General features: G+C 35.5%; 1 protein-coding gene across 3 annotated transcripts in view; it reads left to right on the forward strand.

Moving 5' to 3' along the window:
• The window catches only part of PDGFD (platelet derived growth factor D), a 323,396-nt gene that overhangs the window by 257,720 nt on the left and 46,402 nt on the right, over positions 1-19,274 (forward strand). For 2 of the 3 annotated variants that reach the window (XM_001362937.4, XM_001363021.4), the window contains exon 4: positions 14,029-14,091. The exons of the other annotated variant lie outside the window; for it this stretch is intronic. In XM_001362937.4, the coding sequence (XP_001362974.1) occupies positions 14,029-14,091 (63 nt within the window). The remainder of the gene's footprint in view (positions 1-14,028; positions 14,092-19,274) is intronic. 3 annotated transcript variants of the gene reach the window in all.

Below are 19,274 nucleotides of genomic sequence, written 5' to 3' on the forward strand. Positions count from 1 at the left end.
AGAATCTTGTTATTTAGTACTATTATCATCTTAGAAAGAGTACAGTCAGTTTTGTTGTCTTCAAAAAAGCCATACTTTCAAATTAATGCCAGAGAGTTGGACACAACACAACAACACAGGCTTAGACTAAGCCTGTGGAACATAATATATGTTCCCTGCTTCAGATTGGCTGTGGGGATGAGTACAATCATCTGAAGTTGAACAAAAATGAATGAAACCTGCATAATCTATCAAAACTTCTTTTTCCAGTGTATTCTGGCACAATGGCAAGTTGGACTGTTCCACATTGAATGGCTTCCCCTCCATCCTACCCCACCCTACCCCCAGCTGTCTACTAGAACTTGGCTGTTAATATCACAAATATCTGTGAGGACTTTGGTCCTTCTAATAATACTTTCCCTCATCACTTCTGACTTGTTCAGTTCCTAGCTTCCCTAAAAGCCTAGTTCAGATGCCACCTCATGGAAAAGGTCTTTCCTCATCTTTCTATTTGTTAGTGTTTCCACATATATAGATGTATACACACAAATAGTTCTCATTTAATGAGTAAATTTTGTATATACTTCACCATGATAGTGTTGCTGTGCTCTACCCCCTCTGACTCCTAAAAATACTAAGTTTCTTGAGGTCAAACATGGTTTCATTTTTTTCCCCATATCTCCAGCACCTAGCATACTATTGTGCATTTCAGTCAGGTCTGACTCTCCTGATTTCATTTGGAGTTTTCTTGAAAATGATACTGGAGTGACTTGCCATTTCCTTCTCCAAATCATTTTATGAATGAGAAAATGGATACAAACAGGGTTAAGTCACATAGCTAGTCTGAAGCCAGATTTAAACCCAGGTCTTCCTGACTCCAAGCCTGAAGTCCTATCCACTGTGCCACCTAACTACCCTGCTCTGGATATAAGCACTATCAACAAATTCTTGTTGAACTGAATTGACCTTGTTTTACTTCACTAATTACAAAATCAACATAGTTTTACTTAAAATGTAAAAAGTTGCCCAACTTTTAAGAGTATTTTTTATTTCTCCCTCTCTCTGCCCCCCTCTAAAACTCTTCTTTTCCCTCTCCAACTCTCACCAAGCCACCCTAGTCCTCTTTCTCCCTCTCCTTACTTCCACCCCTAGTGAATAAGCCCTAATCACAGAAACACTCAGTACTGTCACCTTTTCTGAACTGACTGCTGGGAGAAAGCCTGAGATGTGTTGCCTGGGCTGTCACTACCTTGGCTTCCCTCTGAAGTGGAAGGGATCTTTTTTTAACCTATATATCAAGGGGCTGTCAGTGTTTTCCATTTTGCTCAGGGCAGATGCTCTTATTACTGAAGAGACTTCCTCTAAACCTGTCAGTCAATGTGACAGAAATTCACCCAAGCCCTTTCAAGGGCAGTGAGTTTGGCATTAGCATTCAAACTCCTAAGGTCAGAATTTCCAAGCAGGTCTTTGTGTAGTGAAGTGAACCATCAGTTCTAGCTGGTCCCCTCACTCTCCACTCTCCACTCTACTGCCAATATTATCCATGTACCTTTTTGATATGATTGTTTTCTTCTCACTGAGCACAGAGAGCTTTCCGTTTTTATACTAACACTCCTACCTTCAAGCATCCCTTCATCAATAATGGCAAAAATTTGATGGTCTAACTCAGATAGATGAAAGGAGAATAGAATACATGATACATATGTGCCTGCTATTCAAAGAGTTCCTGAAAATGATCACTTTAGACAATTTAGCATTTGGATGAAGTTTTAGAGAATCTTTGTTCCTGTGCTACCTTCCCTATCAGTGTACACATCAGAATGTAGGAGATAGTATTTTCCCAAGGCATCATCTAGCAAGCTTATTATAATTTATATAACACTCCATAAATTATGCAAAGTTATATAACAAGCTTTAGTGACCTTATCATGATTTATGTACTGCTTTAAGGCTTGCAAAATGCTTTATATATGTCATCTTATTTGATGTATACAACATGCCTTCTCTCAAAAAATGTTATTAGACCCATTTTACCTAAAAACAAGGTAAAAGAGTGTAAGTGACCCCCCTCCCCGGGATCATATAGCCAGTAAATATTTGAGGGATGATGTGAACCAAAGTCTTCTTGACTCCAAGACAAACATTCTCTTCATTAGAGTATGTTGGCTTTCTCATTATTACCATTTCTGTTTTGTTCCAAATGTCTATAAATTGATGTAAAGAATTCCTCATGATAAAACTTCCAGCAATACAGGTAGGTAGGCAGATAGATATGGAGAGAAAGGGAGAGACAGACAGACAGAGGGATAGATAGATAGATAGATAGATAGATAGATAGATAGATAGATAGATAGATAGATAGACAGACAGAGACAGACAGACAGACAGAGGGATAGATAGATAGATAGATAGATAGATAGATAGATAGATAGATAGATAGATAGATAGATAGACAGAGACAGACAGACAGACAGAGGGATAGATAGATAGATAGATAGATAGACAGAGACAGACAGACAGACAGACAGAGGGATAGATAGATAGATAGATAGATAGATAGATAGATAGATAGATAGATAGATAGATAGATAGATAGGTAAGTAGGTAGGTAGGTATGTATGTATGTAGGTAGGTAGGTAGGTAGGTAGGTAGATATAAACTAGACAGATAGATGATGGGCCAGCATTGGTGAAGATTTTCCAGTGTGCCCAGAGGGCAACTTCAAGTTGTCCATGAGCCCCCACCCCCAACCCCATTAGGAGAGACAGCTGAGGGAGAAAGTGTTCCCTTTGGGTGGCTGGTCAGAAGGATGGGGCATGTAAAAATTGTACTCAGCACTGGGAAGAGGGGAAATGAAGAAGCTCCCCCATGCTGAGGCCAGCATGCATGCCAATAATTTGCCAATGCTGTGATAGGTCATTTATTGAAGATATACAATGATCCAGGTACTAAGAACGGGTGGTAAAATACATGGTAAGAAGTCCCTACCCCCCCAAAAAAACCCTATATTGTTATAGAATGCTGCTTATTATCTCTGAACTATCTTTATCTGGGGCTCAAGCCCTGAGTCACACAGTTTTTATGCAACAGAGGCAAGGCTTAAACCCATGTTTTTTCTTAGTCTCAGGTTCTCTGTTTAGTTTATTACCCTATGTCTTCATTGAGCCAGTCTTAAATATTTTTTATAATTATTAGGGGAGAAGAGTTGTGCTTTAATATTTATAAATTTTTTTATAAATATCATCTCATCCATTATGTGGGATAAGGTGCTCCTATTATCTTCACGTTCCAGATAAGGAAACTGAGGCAAATATTGGTTAAGTAGCTTGCCCAGGGTCACAAAGCTAGAAAGCAAGGTGAGGAAGTATTTGAACCCATCTCGTGACTCCAAGTCCAGCACTCTTCCAACTGTGCTGAAATGACATGGATTAAAATGGAATCTAACCTCCATTTTTATTTCAGTATTTAGAAAAGAATTGATGTTTACAAATGTGCCTATTGTGGGATTTTTTTTTTCCCATTAAAATATTTTGTGTCTTAGAAGGGGGTGGATTGAGGTGAGATTCTGTGTTAGTTAAGGGCATTATCTATTTAAATGTTTTGATTATATTTTGTTTCAATTATCAAGCATTCAGTTTTCAGGGTCAGCTGGATAGCTCAGTAGATTGAGAGCCAGGCCCAGAGATGAGAGGTTCTGGGTTCAAATCAGGCTCAGATACTTCCTAGCTATATGACCCTGGGCAAGTCACTTAACCCCCATTGCCTTGCCCTTTCCACTCTTCCACCTTGGAACCATTGTACAGTATTGATTCAAAGGCATAAGGTAAGGGTTAAAAAAGAAAAGCATTCACTTTTTCCTCCCACCTGCCTGCATTCACTGAAAACAAAAAAACATAGAATGCTTGTATCACATAAGCACAGTGAAGTAAAACATTTTGGAACTAGTCACATCCACAAAATATATTTCTTTTTGTCCCAACTTTTACTTTTTATCAAACCTAAATTTGCTTCTTTACAATTTCTTCTTACTACTCTGAAATGTTCCATCAGGGATTAAACAGACCAAATCTAAATCTTCTTCACTCTGATAATCCCTATGATAATCTCCCATCCAGACACACATACCTCAATGTCTTTTCTTCTCCATATCCAGCATCTACAGTTCCTTTAGCTCATTTCCAAATGACATCAGTTTAACTTCCTTTACTATTCTATTTGCTCTTCTCTGAATATTCTCCATTTTATCAATGAACCTTTAAAAATGTGACACTCAAAACTGAATTTAGAATACCAGATGTAAAATGGCCGGAATAGAATGATATATTTTAGAGTATTTTATAAGCCATAAATTATAGACAACTGTAAAGTTGAATTATGACTAAGATCTGAGGTTAGGGATCATATCCTATATGATGAACAGTCTGCTCCCATATCTGGTATACACTTTTTTCTATAGACAGAAACCAATTATGTATGTTTAATAAAAATTCATCTTCTTATAAATATAAATTTCTATTAGCTAGATGATCATTAATGTCCATGTGGAATAATGGAAATAACTCTGTCTTTGGAGTCAGAGAACATGAATCAAATTCCAGCTCTGCTATTTACTACTTGTGTGACCTTGGGAAAATCATGTTACCTCTTCATGCATCCATTTTCTCATCAGTAAAATGAGAAAGTTTGACAAGCTAGCCTCTCTGGTCCCTTCCATTTCAAAATATATTGAACTTGTGATACAACCCAGAGACCTAGTAGGAAAAATTGGGCAACAAAAAATTGTAAGTTACTAACTTTATGACCTTGTTCAAAGTCTAACTTCCTTTCCTTTACCTATTTCCTTCCTACCTTCCTCGCCTGGGCTCTGTGACTGTTCTCTTTGTCTCTTTCTCTCAACTGTCTCTCTACAACTCCTTGTTTCTGCCTCTCTTTATCCGTCTATACTTCAAAAAGTATTCCTTCTGCTACATTAGTAAGGAGAGTGTTCTTCAAGACTGAGAAGAATTGAATAAGTAATTAACCAAGTTTTGAGACTCAAGGTAAGGAACTAGAAAGAAAAGAATAAGTTCAAGAAATTAAATCTGGATGAGTAACATTACAAGATATTACAAGTACTTTGCAGGTGTGATTGTTGAGTTAACGTCAAATATCAATGAACAATAAGATAACAATATCAATTGAGCAATGACTAAACAAGTTATGGCATATAAATGTGATGGAATACTATTGTATTATAAGAATTAATAAATTAGTTTCAAAGAAATCTAAGAAGACTTGTATGAACTTCTGCAGAGTTAAGTGAAATCTAAACAATGATGACAACATTGTAAAAACAAACAACACTGAAGATCAAAGCAATGGCCAACCACAATTCCTGAGGACTTATGGCAAAACATGTTGCCCATGTACTGATCAAAAGATGATGACCTCAGAATACAGATGGAGACTTTTTTTGAAATGGGCAAATCTGGAATTTGTTTTGATTGATTAGACATGTTTATAACAGAGGCTTCTTTGCGTTTGTTTGTTTCTCAATGAAAGAGGGGAAGGTATGTGAGAAAGAAAGAATTTCAGTTATGTAAAAAATGCTAATTAGAAAAGAGAAAAAAAAATCATGCCAAAAGACTAAAATTAGACAAATATCATCCTGGATTTCCAAAAGGGAATGAAGGTACAGGTTAGGAAAAACAATGCCTTGTAATTCTGATGTATTATTTACTCCTTTGTGAGGAAGACTGAATAGATATTTTTAGCCCCATTACCAGAAGAAGAAAAAGTTTCAAATAAGTTAAATGTTTTTTCCCATAGTCAGATAGTAGAACAACTGGAACTCAAACCTGGGCCTTCTGTCTCCAATCCCAGTACTGTCTTCTACTACACTATAAATTAATAAAATTTACTTATGGACCGATCAAAACTCAGACATATTATTTTGTGAAAAGTGAATCAAACTCTCTTTGTCTCTCAATCATCAGCTTTTAAGTTAACAATCAAAAATGTACCCCTACTTAGTTCCTTACCAGTCACTATATATGAGAATTCACAAGTCACTTCCTACAGTGGGTGACAACTCCAGAGGCCACTGTCCCACTCCTGGGCAATGCTAGTTAAATTGAAAGACTGTGATTGGTTCCAGTAAAATGGGGAAGGGACAGGAAGTGATATGGAAAAAGGACTATAAAAAGTCCTGAAATTCCTGTCCAAGGGACTTCTCCTTTGAACTTCTCCTTTGGGCTTCTTCTTTGGCTCTCTCTGTGTTGGTGAGCTAGAATGAGGGAGGAGACTCTTTCCCTGGATTCTTCATCAGCTTGCTGAGTGAGTAGCCGGCCTTCCTTTTCTGGATTTTGGAGAGATTGGTTCCAAAGATTCTTGCCTTGGCTTTGGAGGAGGCTGCATTGGTGCAACCCTGGCTGAAGACACTGCTGAGCCTTCTGGCTAAGGATTACCAGGAAAATCCACATGGAGACAGAGTCTTGGGGAAGCCCTGCTAAGGCTGAGCCTGCCTTCTCAGGAGAAGGACTGGTAGGCATATTAGAATCAGTCTCTTTATCTACATTTTTCCACTTTTACTCTTCCCACTTCTTTGAAAATAAAGCTACTAAAAGTCATTTTGACTTAAGCTAGATTATTTTTAAATCAACAACCACAATATTACTTTAGAACTTTCATATTAGCATAAAATCCTAAATTTAAATTCTTATATTATTCTAGTATTCATCTATGAACACTTTATTAGAATGGAAAATGGTGACCATTGAACCAATACTGGTTGATGAATAAGTGAATGAATGAATGATTAGTTTGGCAAATAAATGAATGAAGGAGAAAGTACTTATTATTTGCTAGACACTGGGTTTAACCTAGGGGATGTACAAATGAAAAAAAAAAGTGAGATATTTCCTGTCTTCAAGGATTTCACATTCTAATATGAGATGACACCCATAGAAAAATGGTGGGCAGGGAAAAGAGTTTTAGTTTGGGAGGTCTGATGAGTTGATCCATAGGGTAAATAAAATCATCATCTTTTTTCAGAAGCATTAAGAGTCCGGATTTGATTACTTTGCCTAATGAAAGAGATAAAAGAGGTGGGAGAAGGGCAGGGTACTTACACAAGGTGATAACAAACAGCAAGAAGATATTGATCTGAGGCATATATTGGTTTTAGTAAGTTTGTACTCATTCAGTCATCAATCAAGACAGCTAAGTCTTAAGTAAGGATTTCTAAAGCTAAGTGAATTAATTTGCCCAGGTTTGGAATGCACGGGTTCCAGAGGTCCACTGTAGGTTTTAAAGTCAGTAGAATATGAAATATGGTCTCTTAAAGGACCAATAAGATAAAATGGGGTAGGTAACTTTGCACTTAAAAAACAGGTCATATTTAACTAATCTCATTTCCTTATTTGATCACTTTATTAAATTGGAAGATAGGGAAACGTCACACCCTTAGTATGCTTGAAGTAAAAAGTAGGTTGGATTTTGGCTCATACTTGAAGGAAGTCAGGGAGGAAAGGAGATAGAAATGAGGAGGAAGAGAATTGCAAACATAGCACACATTCAGTGAAAATATATATATGAGAACAGCAAGGAAGTCCAGTGTCATCAAATCACAGAGGATGGAGAATGTGAGGAAGGGTAAGTAAAGTGAGTGAAGACTAGAAAGGTGGGATATAAAGGACTATAACAACCCAAAAGGGGCTGTGATATGTGATTATGAAGGTAATGGAGATGGTATTGATTGAATAGGGTTTGAGATGATCAGATTTGCATTTCAGAAAGATCAGTGATAACTGAGTAAATGATGGGTTATAGTGTTGTAGCTTTACAGTATAACACAAGATTCTTGTGGACAGATAAAGAGTCTTTCAAAGTACCTCACTATCAGAGATGTCTAATAAATTATTGTTGACTTAAATTAAATTCTCAAATTGGATTATAATAGTTTGTATGTATATAGTTCACAAAGCAGTTCTACATATATTATATCCTTTGACCCTCTCACGTATTCACAAAAAGGTAATGTAGCATAATCAATAAGTCAATGAATATGTAATCATGAAGCTCTGGATTCTAATCCTGCCTTGAACAGTTCTTTGCTATATGACTGAGCAAATCCTTACATTGACATAGGTAGGCCTCAGTTTTCTCATCTGTAAAATGAATCCATGATCTTCCAATACTTTGAAGCAGGTCAGATATTAGCTATCACTATTTCCCACTTCAAAAATAAGAAAGCTAAGACTCAGGGAAATTGTTACTTGACAGGGGCCACATGGTTACAAAGGGAAGCATTAGAACAAGCAATGGAAGTATTTGGCCCCTGGGCCAGTACTTTCTATTTCTACAATTCATCATAGGTCTGGGAGCTACTTCAAGCCTCACCTATAGCCTTGAAAGATATTCTGTGACCTTCTTTGTTAATGATCAATTCTTGGGCCCATAGTGTTTTAGGATTTATTCTGCTTGCCAACACAGTCATGTTACTGCCAAGGCTTTTATCCATGTTACTTGAACCTGAGCCAGTTTAGTGATGAACATGGGAAATACTACTGGGGATGTGTTGGCAGCAAGTTTTCAGTGTTTACTAGATCCTAAATATTACCGCCTATTCCCTCCCTTTTTTATTTCTTCTATCTATATATACACTGGAAACTATGGCATTATCTGCTACAAAGCAGGACTTAATAGAAGGTAATTATGCCCTGGACCTAATCCAAATAGATCTAGTTATTTAGGCACCAAAAGCACCTCATTATAAAGCAGTTTTGCCATAAGCATTCCCTGGGCATGGACCCCATGCATTTTTCTTTTAAAAATTTCCCATAGGTCTTAATAAAGGGGCTTGAGCATAGTAGAAAATCATATTTTTTTATTTTTCTTAATATTTCTTTCTTAATACTTCTCATTTCTTAATTAATTAATTTCTTAATTAATTAAAATATTTCTTAATTTTTCTTAAATAATTAAGTGAATGTTGACAATACTATCATTAAGCATTTATTATTTTTCCTTTTAATCCTAACTAATGCATTTGGGCTACCTTAAATTTCCAAAGAAATAAAAACACAACTCAGCAGAGGTACAACTGGGAAATAGATTTATATTTTTGCCTCTTAAAATTATGACAAAACAATATTGAGGAAAAATAGTTTCCAAGATGGGAGGAATTCTCTTAAAGCTTATCAAGAAAGAAGTCACCTTTGATAAATTAAGGAATGTTTTGGATGGAGGTTCTTTGAAAACAGAGTGAGTGCAGCTGCTTTACCTTAAATGAAGGTGGAATATATCCCTCTTGCAATGAATACTTTATAGCTCATCTACTCAAATACAGTATAATCATCCAGGAAAAAAATGTGAACAAGCCATTTGCAATGAGATCTGAGGAACAGGTGGTAAACCTAATCATCTCAGCTGTTTGGGATGTTGGCTGCCATCAGCTGTCTCCAAAGACTCCAAGTGTAGGCTGTGCATCTTGAGTATCAAGTGACAGGGAAAGGAAGTAATCATGGGCACTCATCATAGGCTCCTGTGATTTAGTGTTTGCAGTCTTGTCCCATTGAAGAAGGTGACACATTGTGCATTTGTTAGCTCATAGCAGTAAGGAACTGCACTGCCTTTCTTTGTTGTGGGATGTTGAAAGATGGCTTATAGAAAGTAAGAAATGCCAAGGGATTTATAGTTTGAAAATATAAAGAGGAAAGGGTAGGAGGACAGAATTTACCTGGGTTCTACTGAGCAATAATCACAGGGGCTGGAATCCCTCCAGTTGCAAGCTATTGGCAAAACTTGATTTTACAAGCCTGTTTGCCATTCCTTAGAAAGGTGAGATGCATAGTGGAAAGAAGGCTGATTTGGGAGGCAGAGGACCTGGGTTTGGATCTCAATTCTTCTATTTACTATCTATTTGAACTTGGGGAAATTAATTTCTTTTTCTGGGCCTCAGCTTCCTATCTGGAAAATGAGACAAGGGAGGATGGGTTGGACTACATGTCCTCCAAAGCCCTTTCTGTCTCTAAATTTATGATCCTATGAAATTTCTCATACAATCTTACAGAGGTTTTCAATAATAATTTTACAAGTTTTCCTGAATAGGGCAGAGCTATAAAAGAGCCACATATGCTTTTATTATTACATCCTTCTATGTTGTCCTTGAACATAAGACTGTTGTTATTATACTAACTTCTGATAGCAATGGTTGGTTTGGATTATGGGGTTGGAGAACTAGTTGGGGAAGAACAGTGATGGAGGGGAATGAACCAAGTTTATCTTCAAAATTTTTCTATCTGGTCCTGGACTAGTGGCTTTACTGTTTTGTTTTGTTTTTCATGACTGCTTTTTAAAATGTCTAAATTTCATGTTGTAAAGTGTCCATGCATCAAGTAGAGCTAAATATGAATGTCATAAAATTCTTACTTCTCTCTCCACCAAATTGGGCTGTCTTTACATTATACACTTTGGCAGGAGGAAAGAGTACAATGCTACCCTTAATTTTGGGGGAAGGGGTAGATGGGAGAAGTGAGATATCATGTTGACTTCTTAAAGAAAACTACTGAGAAACAAAATTAGTTACAAATTTTTGGATAAAAAATATTTTCTTCCTCTTCTATCCATGTCCTTTTCTTATCACTCAGTTTAAGTATACAGATTTTATGGAAAAATCTAGTTTTTAAGTGTTTAATATTAAAATTTTCAGAAGTAGCTTCTCATTTCTTTGTTAAAGCTTATGGTCCATTCAGAAATTCTTATGCCTCAAAATATCTAAAAATTACTTTTCAAAGAGAATGCTAGAGCTGGTTGTCAGTTTCCAAGATGTAAAGAACAAAGTTGATTTCATTATTTTTAATCAGTATTTTGGTACCATGTTTTTAGATATATAGTCTTAGCTAAAACTATCATTCATGCATGAGATAATTTTAACAAAATGAACTGAATAGGAAATTGTAAAGCATGATCCTCCAAACTATATTTAAGCCATTGTTAAAGGACTATTGTCATTTAATAGCAATAATAACAATTGTTAATATCTTTTAAGGTTTACAAAGCAGTATTTGTCTCTATGTGTGTAACTATACACACATGTATTATATGCATAGATGTCATATCATTTTATATCTATAATAAACCTATATGATAGGTGTTATTATAAAAATCCTATTTGACAGATGAAGAGACTGAGGCTAAGTGCAGTTATGTGACTTGCCTTAAGTCATACTTTAAATATCTGAGGCAGGATTCTGACTCAGGTCTTCCTCATTCCAAGGCCAGCATATTTACAGCCTGAAATCTCCAATACATCAAGGAGCTGTGATTTTGTCTTCAGAAATATTCTATCCTCCAAGGCAGCCAAGAAAATGCATTACTTAGTGGTAAGCCCTCTTGGTCATAAGACTTCCTGTAGGTAGCTCCTTAGATATCTGTCACTGAGGTCAGTGCTCCAAATCTTTCCAGTATGGGAAAACCTGGCATCATTTGTGCTCTTTTTCAAGAACTCAGGGTCTTCTCCATGCCACAATAAAGCATCAAAGGCAAAAAGAAAATAAGAATACCACTAAAATTCATCCTCCTTCTCTGGGGAAAAGAGATATCTTTACCAGCATTTTCTTCTCATGCATTTAAAATGCTCTTTACAAAGCACTTCAAGTCTGGTAAAAAGCATTTTATTTGGCAACTAGTACTTTAATCTGGTAAACAGTAGACAATTCTACCCTCAAAACTTTAAGAGAGCATATAGGATTTATGTCATTTTCAAAGGAGACTGAAAATGATAAAAGTATGGAGAAAATGGGGAGACTAGGGTTTGCCAAAACACTAACTTCTTGTTTTCACTAGCCTAGAAATATTAACAGCCTAATTTTTTTCATATAACAACTAAAACTAGGCAAAAAGGAGTCTCAATGTTAATATCAAATGAATAACCCAATCATTGAGGCTATGAGAACCCCAACTGCTATTCTTTCCAAATTTTAGAACTAGTAGGACCTTAGTGTATAGAAATCAATCAAACTAGTGAACCCTTTTGAGTCTGCATCCAAGCCCTGCTTTGAAGTCATTGTGGTTGTTCAGTCATTTTCAGGTAGGTTTAACTTTTCATGATCCCATTTGGTGTTTTCTTTAAGAAGACCCTGAAGTGGTCTGCCACTTTTCTCATGGAGATATTGTATTTACTGCCTCAAGGGATCACAGATTTAGAGCCAAAAGAAGACCTTAAAGGTCATCTAGTCTAATCCATTTTACAGATGAAGAAATCGAGGTCATAACGGGAAGAGACTTACTATGGTAATATGTAGCAGATTCTATTTCTCCTGACTCCTGACTTTCAACATTTGTGCTGGGTATCCCCCATGCCTTGAGGACTCCCTTATCATCTCCATCTCCTAACTTCCTGGGCTTCTTTTAGGCCTCAGCTAAAGTACTACCTTCTTCAAGAAGCCTTTCCTAGTACTCCTTAATCTTAGTGCTTCTCCCAGAGACTACCTTCAGTTTAATCGGTATATATCCTGTTTACATGTTGTCTTCCTCCTTCCCATTCATCAATAAGCTCCTTTAGAGCAGGACTTGGTTTTTGCTTTCTTTGTGCCCCAGGACTTACATTGCCTATCACAATAGGAGCTGTTAATTGATGCATAGTTTTAATGCTTGTGTATGTTATCTTTACCTAATATGACCTCAAGTTTAGAGATGATACATTATATCCTTTTAAAAAAATCTTTCCATAGGATTCATTACAATGTTTCCATTCAATGATTAATAAAAAATGATTGAATGGAAACCAATTGTTATACTCTCAAGTAGCATTGTACCTTCAACTATCCTTTTTTTTTTTCTTTTTCCTGGCATGTAATTATTTATACAGGAACCCTGTTAGCATTCAAGAAATGTACCTTCTCATAACCTCTCACAAGGTATAAGCAGACTTCAGTAACTTGAAGAGGTTATGTAAATAAACTGACTTAGAATTGCTTATCTTTTCATGGGATTGCTCCAAAATTCCTCTAACTTCCTGATCAGTTAAGAGGGGAGTACTATGTTCTTGACTTTGGGGAAGAAGTCAATAAACCGCCTTTTGACATGTGGAAATGGTCACTTTCAGATACAATAGATATGGAAAAAGTGATTAGAGTTGGAGTATCTTCTCTTAAAAGCCCTTATATCTTGAGATAAGTATGCTTCATTAAATGATATATTTCCTGGTCAGATGTCTTTTTATGATCAAAAACCTTTTCAAGTTAAGCCCTGGACAAAATAACTATAAAACATCTTTCCTTTTTACCCTTTGCTCTCTAATCCTCCAGCCAAGACTCTTAAGATAGTAAGGGATTTAAGGGGGTATAAGTCCATGCTCCTTTCACCCCTTTATAGATAAGAAAGCTGAGTCCCAGAGAGTTTTACTACAATACAAGCTCCCTGAGAACAAGGATATTTGTTTTTGTCTTTGTATTCTGAGATCTTATCACAGCAACTAGAATGTAGTAAGCACAAAATAAATGCTTATTTACTTAAATGTCATTTAGTGACTTATCTAAAGTCCTATAGCCAGATGATGGCAAGGCTAGGAATAGAACACAAGTCCCTCAACTACCATCCATGCTATTGATTTGATCGACACCATGATGTCTTAGCCTCAGTGCTGAACATATTTTGGTGTATTTAAAAATTATTGCTTCCAGTATTGCTCCCCACAGTCAGTATTGAATTTATTCCTTGTCCAACTTTGTCTCCAGCTGGCACCTCTTTATACAGTTGGGTCCAGCAATTTCTTGTATAATATATTAACAAAGAGGTATGAAGAGGTCACATTGTGCATAAGAAACTGTCTCCAGTTCTGTGTGATGGACTTACTGTGGCTGCTTGCCTGTTAATCTTGACCTTGTAAGGGACCTAAGAAAATCTTTAAAAGGCAACTTATGATCTGTTATGAAAGAATGAAAAAATCTCAATTCTTAATATAACTTAATTGGAAGAAGTTTCCAAAGAATGGGTTGTGTTGAAACAGGATAGAGTGAATTAATTGCAGCCTTAACTGACTTATGTGGGTGTTTCTTTGCCTCCTAGGATGATTTCCAACCCCCAGCAGCCTCAGAGACCAACTGGGAGTCAGTCACAAGCTCCCTTTCAGTAAGTATTTCATTATTGGACTTCAGGGTAAGAAATTGATAGAATAGCCAAGGTCAATTTTCATACAACTTCAGCTGCAAAAAAAAATCCTGGTTTAACCAAAAGCCAAAATTTGAGGCAGGATGTCATTCCAGTTACATTGGGATGTGACCAGTATATTTTTTTCTTTTTCAAAACTGTTAAGAAATGCTAGAAGCCTTTATGAGAGCATGTGATGTCCAATAGCAAAGTATTTTGTCTGTTTCAAAGTAGAAACTGCCAACAAAAGAACTCTCCAAACTGATCAAACTACTAAATAATATGACCCAAGCTCAAATGAGAAATTTTAAAATAATTTTTTAAAATTTTTATTTAATTAGTTAATTTAGAATATTGTTCCATGGTTACAAGATTTATATTCTTTCCATCCCTTCCACAGATCCCCCTCCCATAGCTGACACACAATTCCACTGAGTTTTACATGTGTCATTGATCAAGACCTATTTCCATATAATTGATATTTAAACTAGGGTGATCATTTAGAGTCTACATCCCCAATATCCCCATCGACCCATGTGATCAAGAAGTTGTTTTTATTCAGTGTTTCTACTCCCACAGTTCTTGCTCTGAATGAAAACAGCATTCTCTCTCATAAGTCCCTCTACATTGTTCTGGATCATTGTATTACTACTAGTAGAGAAGTCCATTACATTCGATTGTACCACAGTGTATCGGTCTCTGTGTACAATGTTCTCCTGGTTCTGTTCCTTTCACTCTGTATTAATTCCTAGAGTTCATTCCAGTTCACATGAAATTCCTTCAGTTTATTATTTCTTTGAGCACAATAGTATTCCATCATCAACATATACCGCAATTTGTTCAGCCATTCCCTAATTGGAGGGTATCCCCTCATTTTTCAATTTTATGCTACCACAAAGAGCTTGGGTATGAATATTCTTGCACAGGTCTTTTTCCATATTATCTTTCTGGGGTATAAACCCAGCAGTGGTATGGCTGGATCAAAGGACAGACAGTCTTTTAGAGCCTTTTGGACATAGTTCCAAATTGCCTTTCAGAATGGTTGGATCAGTTCACAACTCCACCAGCAATGCATTAATGTTCCAATTTTACCACATCCCCACCAACATTCATTACTTTCTTTTGCCATCATGTTAGTCAATCTGCTAGGTGTGAGGTTTTACCTCAGAGTTGTTTTGATTTATATTTCTCTGATTATAAGTTAGAACATCTTTTCATGTGTTTATGAATAGTTTTGATTTCTTTATCTGAAAATTGCTTATTCATGTCCCTTGCCAATTTATCAATTGGGAAATGGCTTGATTTTTTCTTTTTTGTTAAATTGACTTAGCTCCTTATAAATTTGAGTAATTAGACCTTTGCCAGAGTTTTTTATTATGAAGATTTTTTTCCTAATTTGTTGCTTCTCTTCTAATTTTGGTTGCATTGGTTTGTTTGTACAAAACCTTTTTAATTTAATGTAATCAAAATTATTTATTTTTCATTCTGTAATTTTTTCTAACTCTTGCTTGCTCTTAAAATCTTTCCTTTCCCAAAGATCTGACAAATATATTATTCTGTGTTCTCCTACTTTACTTATAGTTTCTTTTTTTATATTCAAATCATTCTGAGTTTATCTTGGTATATAGGGTGTGTGATGTTGATCTAAACCTAATTTCATCTATACTGTTTTCCAATTTTCCCAGAAGTTTTTGTCATATAGTGAATTTTTTCCCCAAAAGCTAGGATCTTTGTATTTATCATAGACTGTCTTGCTGAGGTCACTTACACCAAGTCTATTCCACTGATCCTGCCCCCAATCTCTTAGCCAGTACCATATTGTTTTAATGACCACTGCTTTATAGTACATTTTGAGATCTGGTACTGATAGGCCACCTTCCTTCACATTTTTTTTCATTATTTCCCTTGATATTCTTGATCTTTTGTTCTTCCAAATGAACTTTGTTATACTTTTTTTCTAATTCAGTAAATAAGTTTCTTGGTAGTTTGATAGGTGTGGCACTAAATAAGTAAATTAGTTTGGGTAGGATTGTCATTTTTATTATGTTAGCTCATCCTACCAATAAGCAAATAATGTTTTTCCAATTATTTAGATTTTATTTTAATTGTGTGGAAAGTGTTTTGTACTTGGCCCTGTGTTTGTCTTGGCAGGTAGATTCCTAAATATTTTATATTGTCTAGGGTGGTTTGAAATGGAATTTCTCTTTCTAACTCTTGCTGCTGAGGTGTGTTGGAAATATATAGAAATGCTGATGATTTATGTGGGTTTATTTTGTATCATGCAACTTTGCTAAAGTTTTTGATTATTTCCACTATCTTTATCTGCATTTATTGAGATAATCATGTGATTTTTGATGGTTTGCTAATTGATATGGTCAATTATGTGGATGGTTTTCCTAATATTGAACCATCCTTGCATTCCTTGTATAAATCCCACCTGTTCATAATGAATAACCCTCATGATCATTTGCTGGACTCTTTTTGCTACTATTCTATTTAAGATTTTTGCATCTATGTTCGTTAAGGAAGTTAATCTATAGTTTTCTTTCTTTGTTTTTGACCTGCCTGGCTTTAGAATCAGTACCATATTTATGTCATGAAAGGAATTTGGTAGAACTCCTTCTTTGCTTATTCTGTCAAATAGTTTGTATAATATTAGGATTAGTTGTTTTTTGAATATTTGATAGAATTCACCTGTGAATCCATCAAGCCCTGGGTATGTTTTCTTAGGGAGTTCTTTGATGGCTTGTTCAATTTCTTTTCCTGATATGGGATTATTTAAGTATTCTATTTCTTCTTCTGTTAATTGAGGTAATTTATATTTTGTAAATATTCCTTTAAATTTTAGGATCTCCAATTCAGTTTTCATCTGGGGATTTTTAATTTGTTCACTTTCACGTGTTTTTAATTTGCATGCCCAATTTATTGACCTCTACCCTCCCTAATTTTTAATATATGAACTCAAGTATATAAATTTCCCCTGAGTATTGCTTTGACTGCATCCCATAGATTTTGAAAAGCTGTCTCATCATTGTCATTTTCTAAAAATGAAATTATTAATTGTTTCTATGATTTGTCCTTTAACCAGTTTTGGAGAATCATTATTTAATTTCCAATTAATTTTTGATTTGCCTCTCCATGTACCCTTATTAATTATTATTTTTATTGCATTATGTTCTGAAAAGGTTATATTTATTATTTCTGTTCTTTTGTACCTTTTTGCCATGTTTTTATGCCCCAGTACATAGTCAGTCTCTGTGAATTTCTTTTCATTTCATAAGATTTCATTCACATCTCTTAACTCTTTCTTATTGATTTTTTGTTTTGATTTATTTAGATCTGAGAGAGAAAAGTTCAGGTCTCCTAGTAGTATAGTTTTACTATCTATTACCTCCATCAACTCCACTAGTTTCTCCTTTAGAAATGTGGATGCTATACCATTTAGTGCATATATGTTGAGTACTGATATTTCCTCATTATCTATACTGCCTTTTATCGAGATGTAATTACCTTTCCTATCTCTTTTAACTAGATCTATTTGTCAGATATCATGATTGCAACTCCTGCCTTCATTTTCTCATTTGAAGTCCAATAAATTTTGCTCTAGCCTATGACCCTCATCCTATGTGTGTATACTGACCTCATGCGTGTTTCTTGTAGACAACATATGGTAGTTGTTTTTTTTTTTTAAGTTCTAGTCCACTCTGCTCTTTGCTTTTGTTTTATGGCTAAGTTCATCCCATTCACATTCAGGGTTATGATTGTCACCTCTGTATTCCCCAACATTTTGATATCCTGTCCTGGTTCTGCCCTTTATTCTTTCGCTATTTCCTTTTAAGCCAGTGGTTTGCTTTTAATCAGTCCCCCTAATCCCTACCCTTATTTTACTTCCCTTTCTGCCCCCTCCCTTTTTGTTCCTTTCTTATTATTTTTGTAAGATCTATTAAATTCCTCCCCCCTCTCTTTCCATCCCTCTTTTCACTCCCTGCCCCACTCCCCGCATAGTTTTTCCTTTCTCAATTTTCCTGTCGAGTAAGATAGAATTTGATACCCCAATGGATCTAGATGCTCTTCCCTCTCAGAATTGATTCCTCTGAGAGTAAGGTTTAAGTATTACCTATTAGCACTCCTATCCTCTCTTTATAATAGTATTCTTCCCCTCCCCTTCCAATGCACCTCTTTGTGTTATATAGATTGTCTTATTAATTTATTCTTTCAAGTTTCTCTTGGTGACATCTTCTATTCCCCTCCTCCCTTTTTCTATTTTTACATATCATCTTAGACCACTTATTACCCCATTATCTACCTATTAATCATTCTTCTAATTACTATAATAGTGAATGTATTTTTGAGAGTTACAAATAACATTTTGAATATATTAATATAAGCAATTTGATTTTATTGCAGTCTTTTAAAGAAGAAAATTTAAATAAAACATTTTTTCTTTCCCCTCTCTTTGTTATTTACCTTTTTATATTTCTCTTGATTTTGTGTTTGGATATCAAACTTTCCACTTAGTTCTGATCTTTTCTTTACAAATACTTGGAAATCTTCTATTTTGTTGAATGCCCATATTTTCCCCTGGAAGTATATCCTCAGTTTTGATGGATAGGTTATCCTTGGTTGAAGACCCAATTCTCTTGCATTTCTCAATACCATATTCCAAGCCTTGTGGTAATTTAGTGTGGAAGTTGCCAGATCTTGTATAATCCTGATTAGTGTACTTTGATATCTGAATTGTCTCTTTCTGGCTTTCTATAAAGTTTTCTCCTTAGCCTGGAAGCTCTTGAATTTGGCATTTACATTCCTGGGGGTTGTCTTTTGAGGATTTGGTATATTGGGTATTCTATGAACTCTTTCAAAGTTTATTTTGCCATCATGTTCAAGACTATTAGGGCAGTTTTCTTGGATAATTTCTTTTAGTATGATGTCAAGATTTCTGTTTATTTCTGGGTTTTCAGGTAGACCAATGATTCTCAAATTGTCTCTTCTAGACCGGTATTCATGATCAGTCATTTTCTCAGTGAGATATTTCATGTTTTCTTCTATTTCGTCAATCTTTTGACTTCGCTTTATTAATTCTTGCTATTTTGTGAGATAATTGGCTTCTAAATGCCCAATTCAGGTCTTTAAAGACTGGTTTTCCACTATAATCTTTTGGTTTT

This window comes from Monodelphis domestica, chromosome 4 (assembly GCF_027887165.1).
Source record: "Monodelphis domestica isolate mMonDom1 chromosome 4, mMonDom1.pri, whole genome shotgun sequence".
NCBI classification, from domain to species: domain Eukaryota; kingdom Metazoa; phylum Chordata; class Mammalia; order Didelphimorphia; family Didelphidae; genus Monodelphis; species Monodelphis domestica.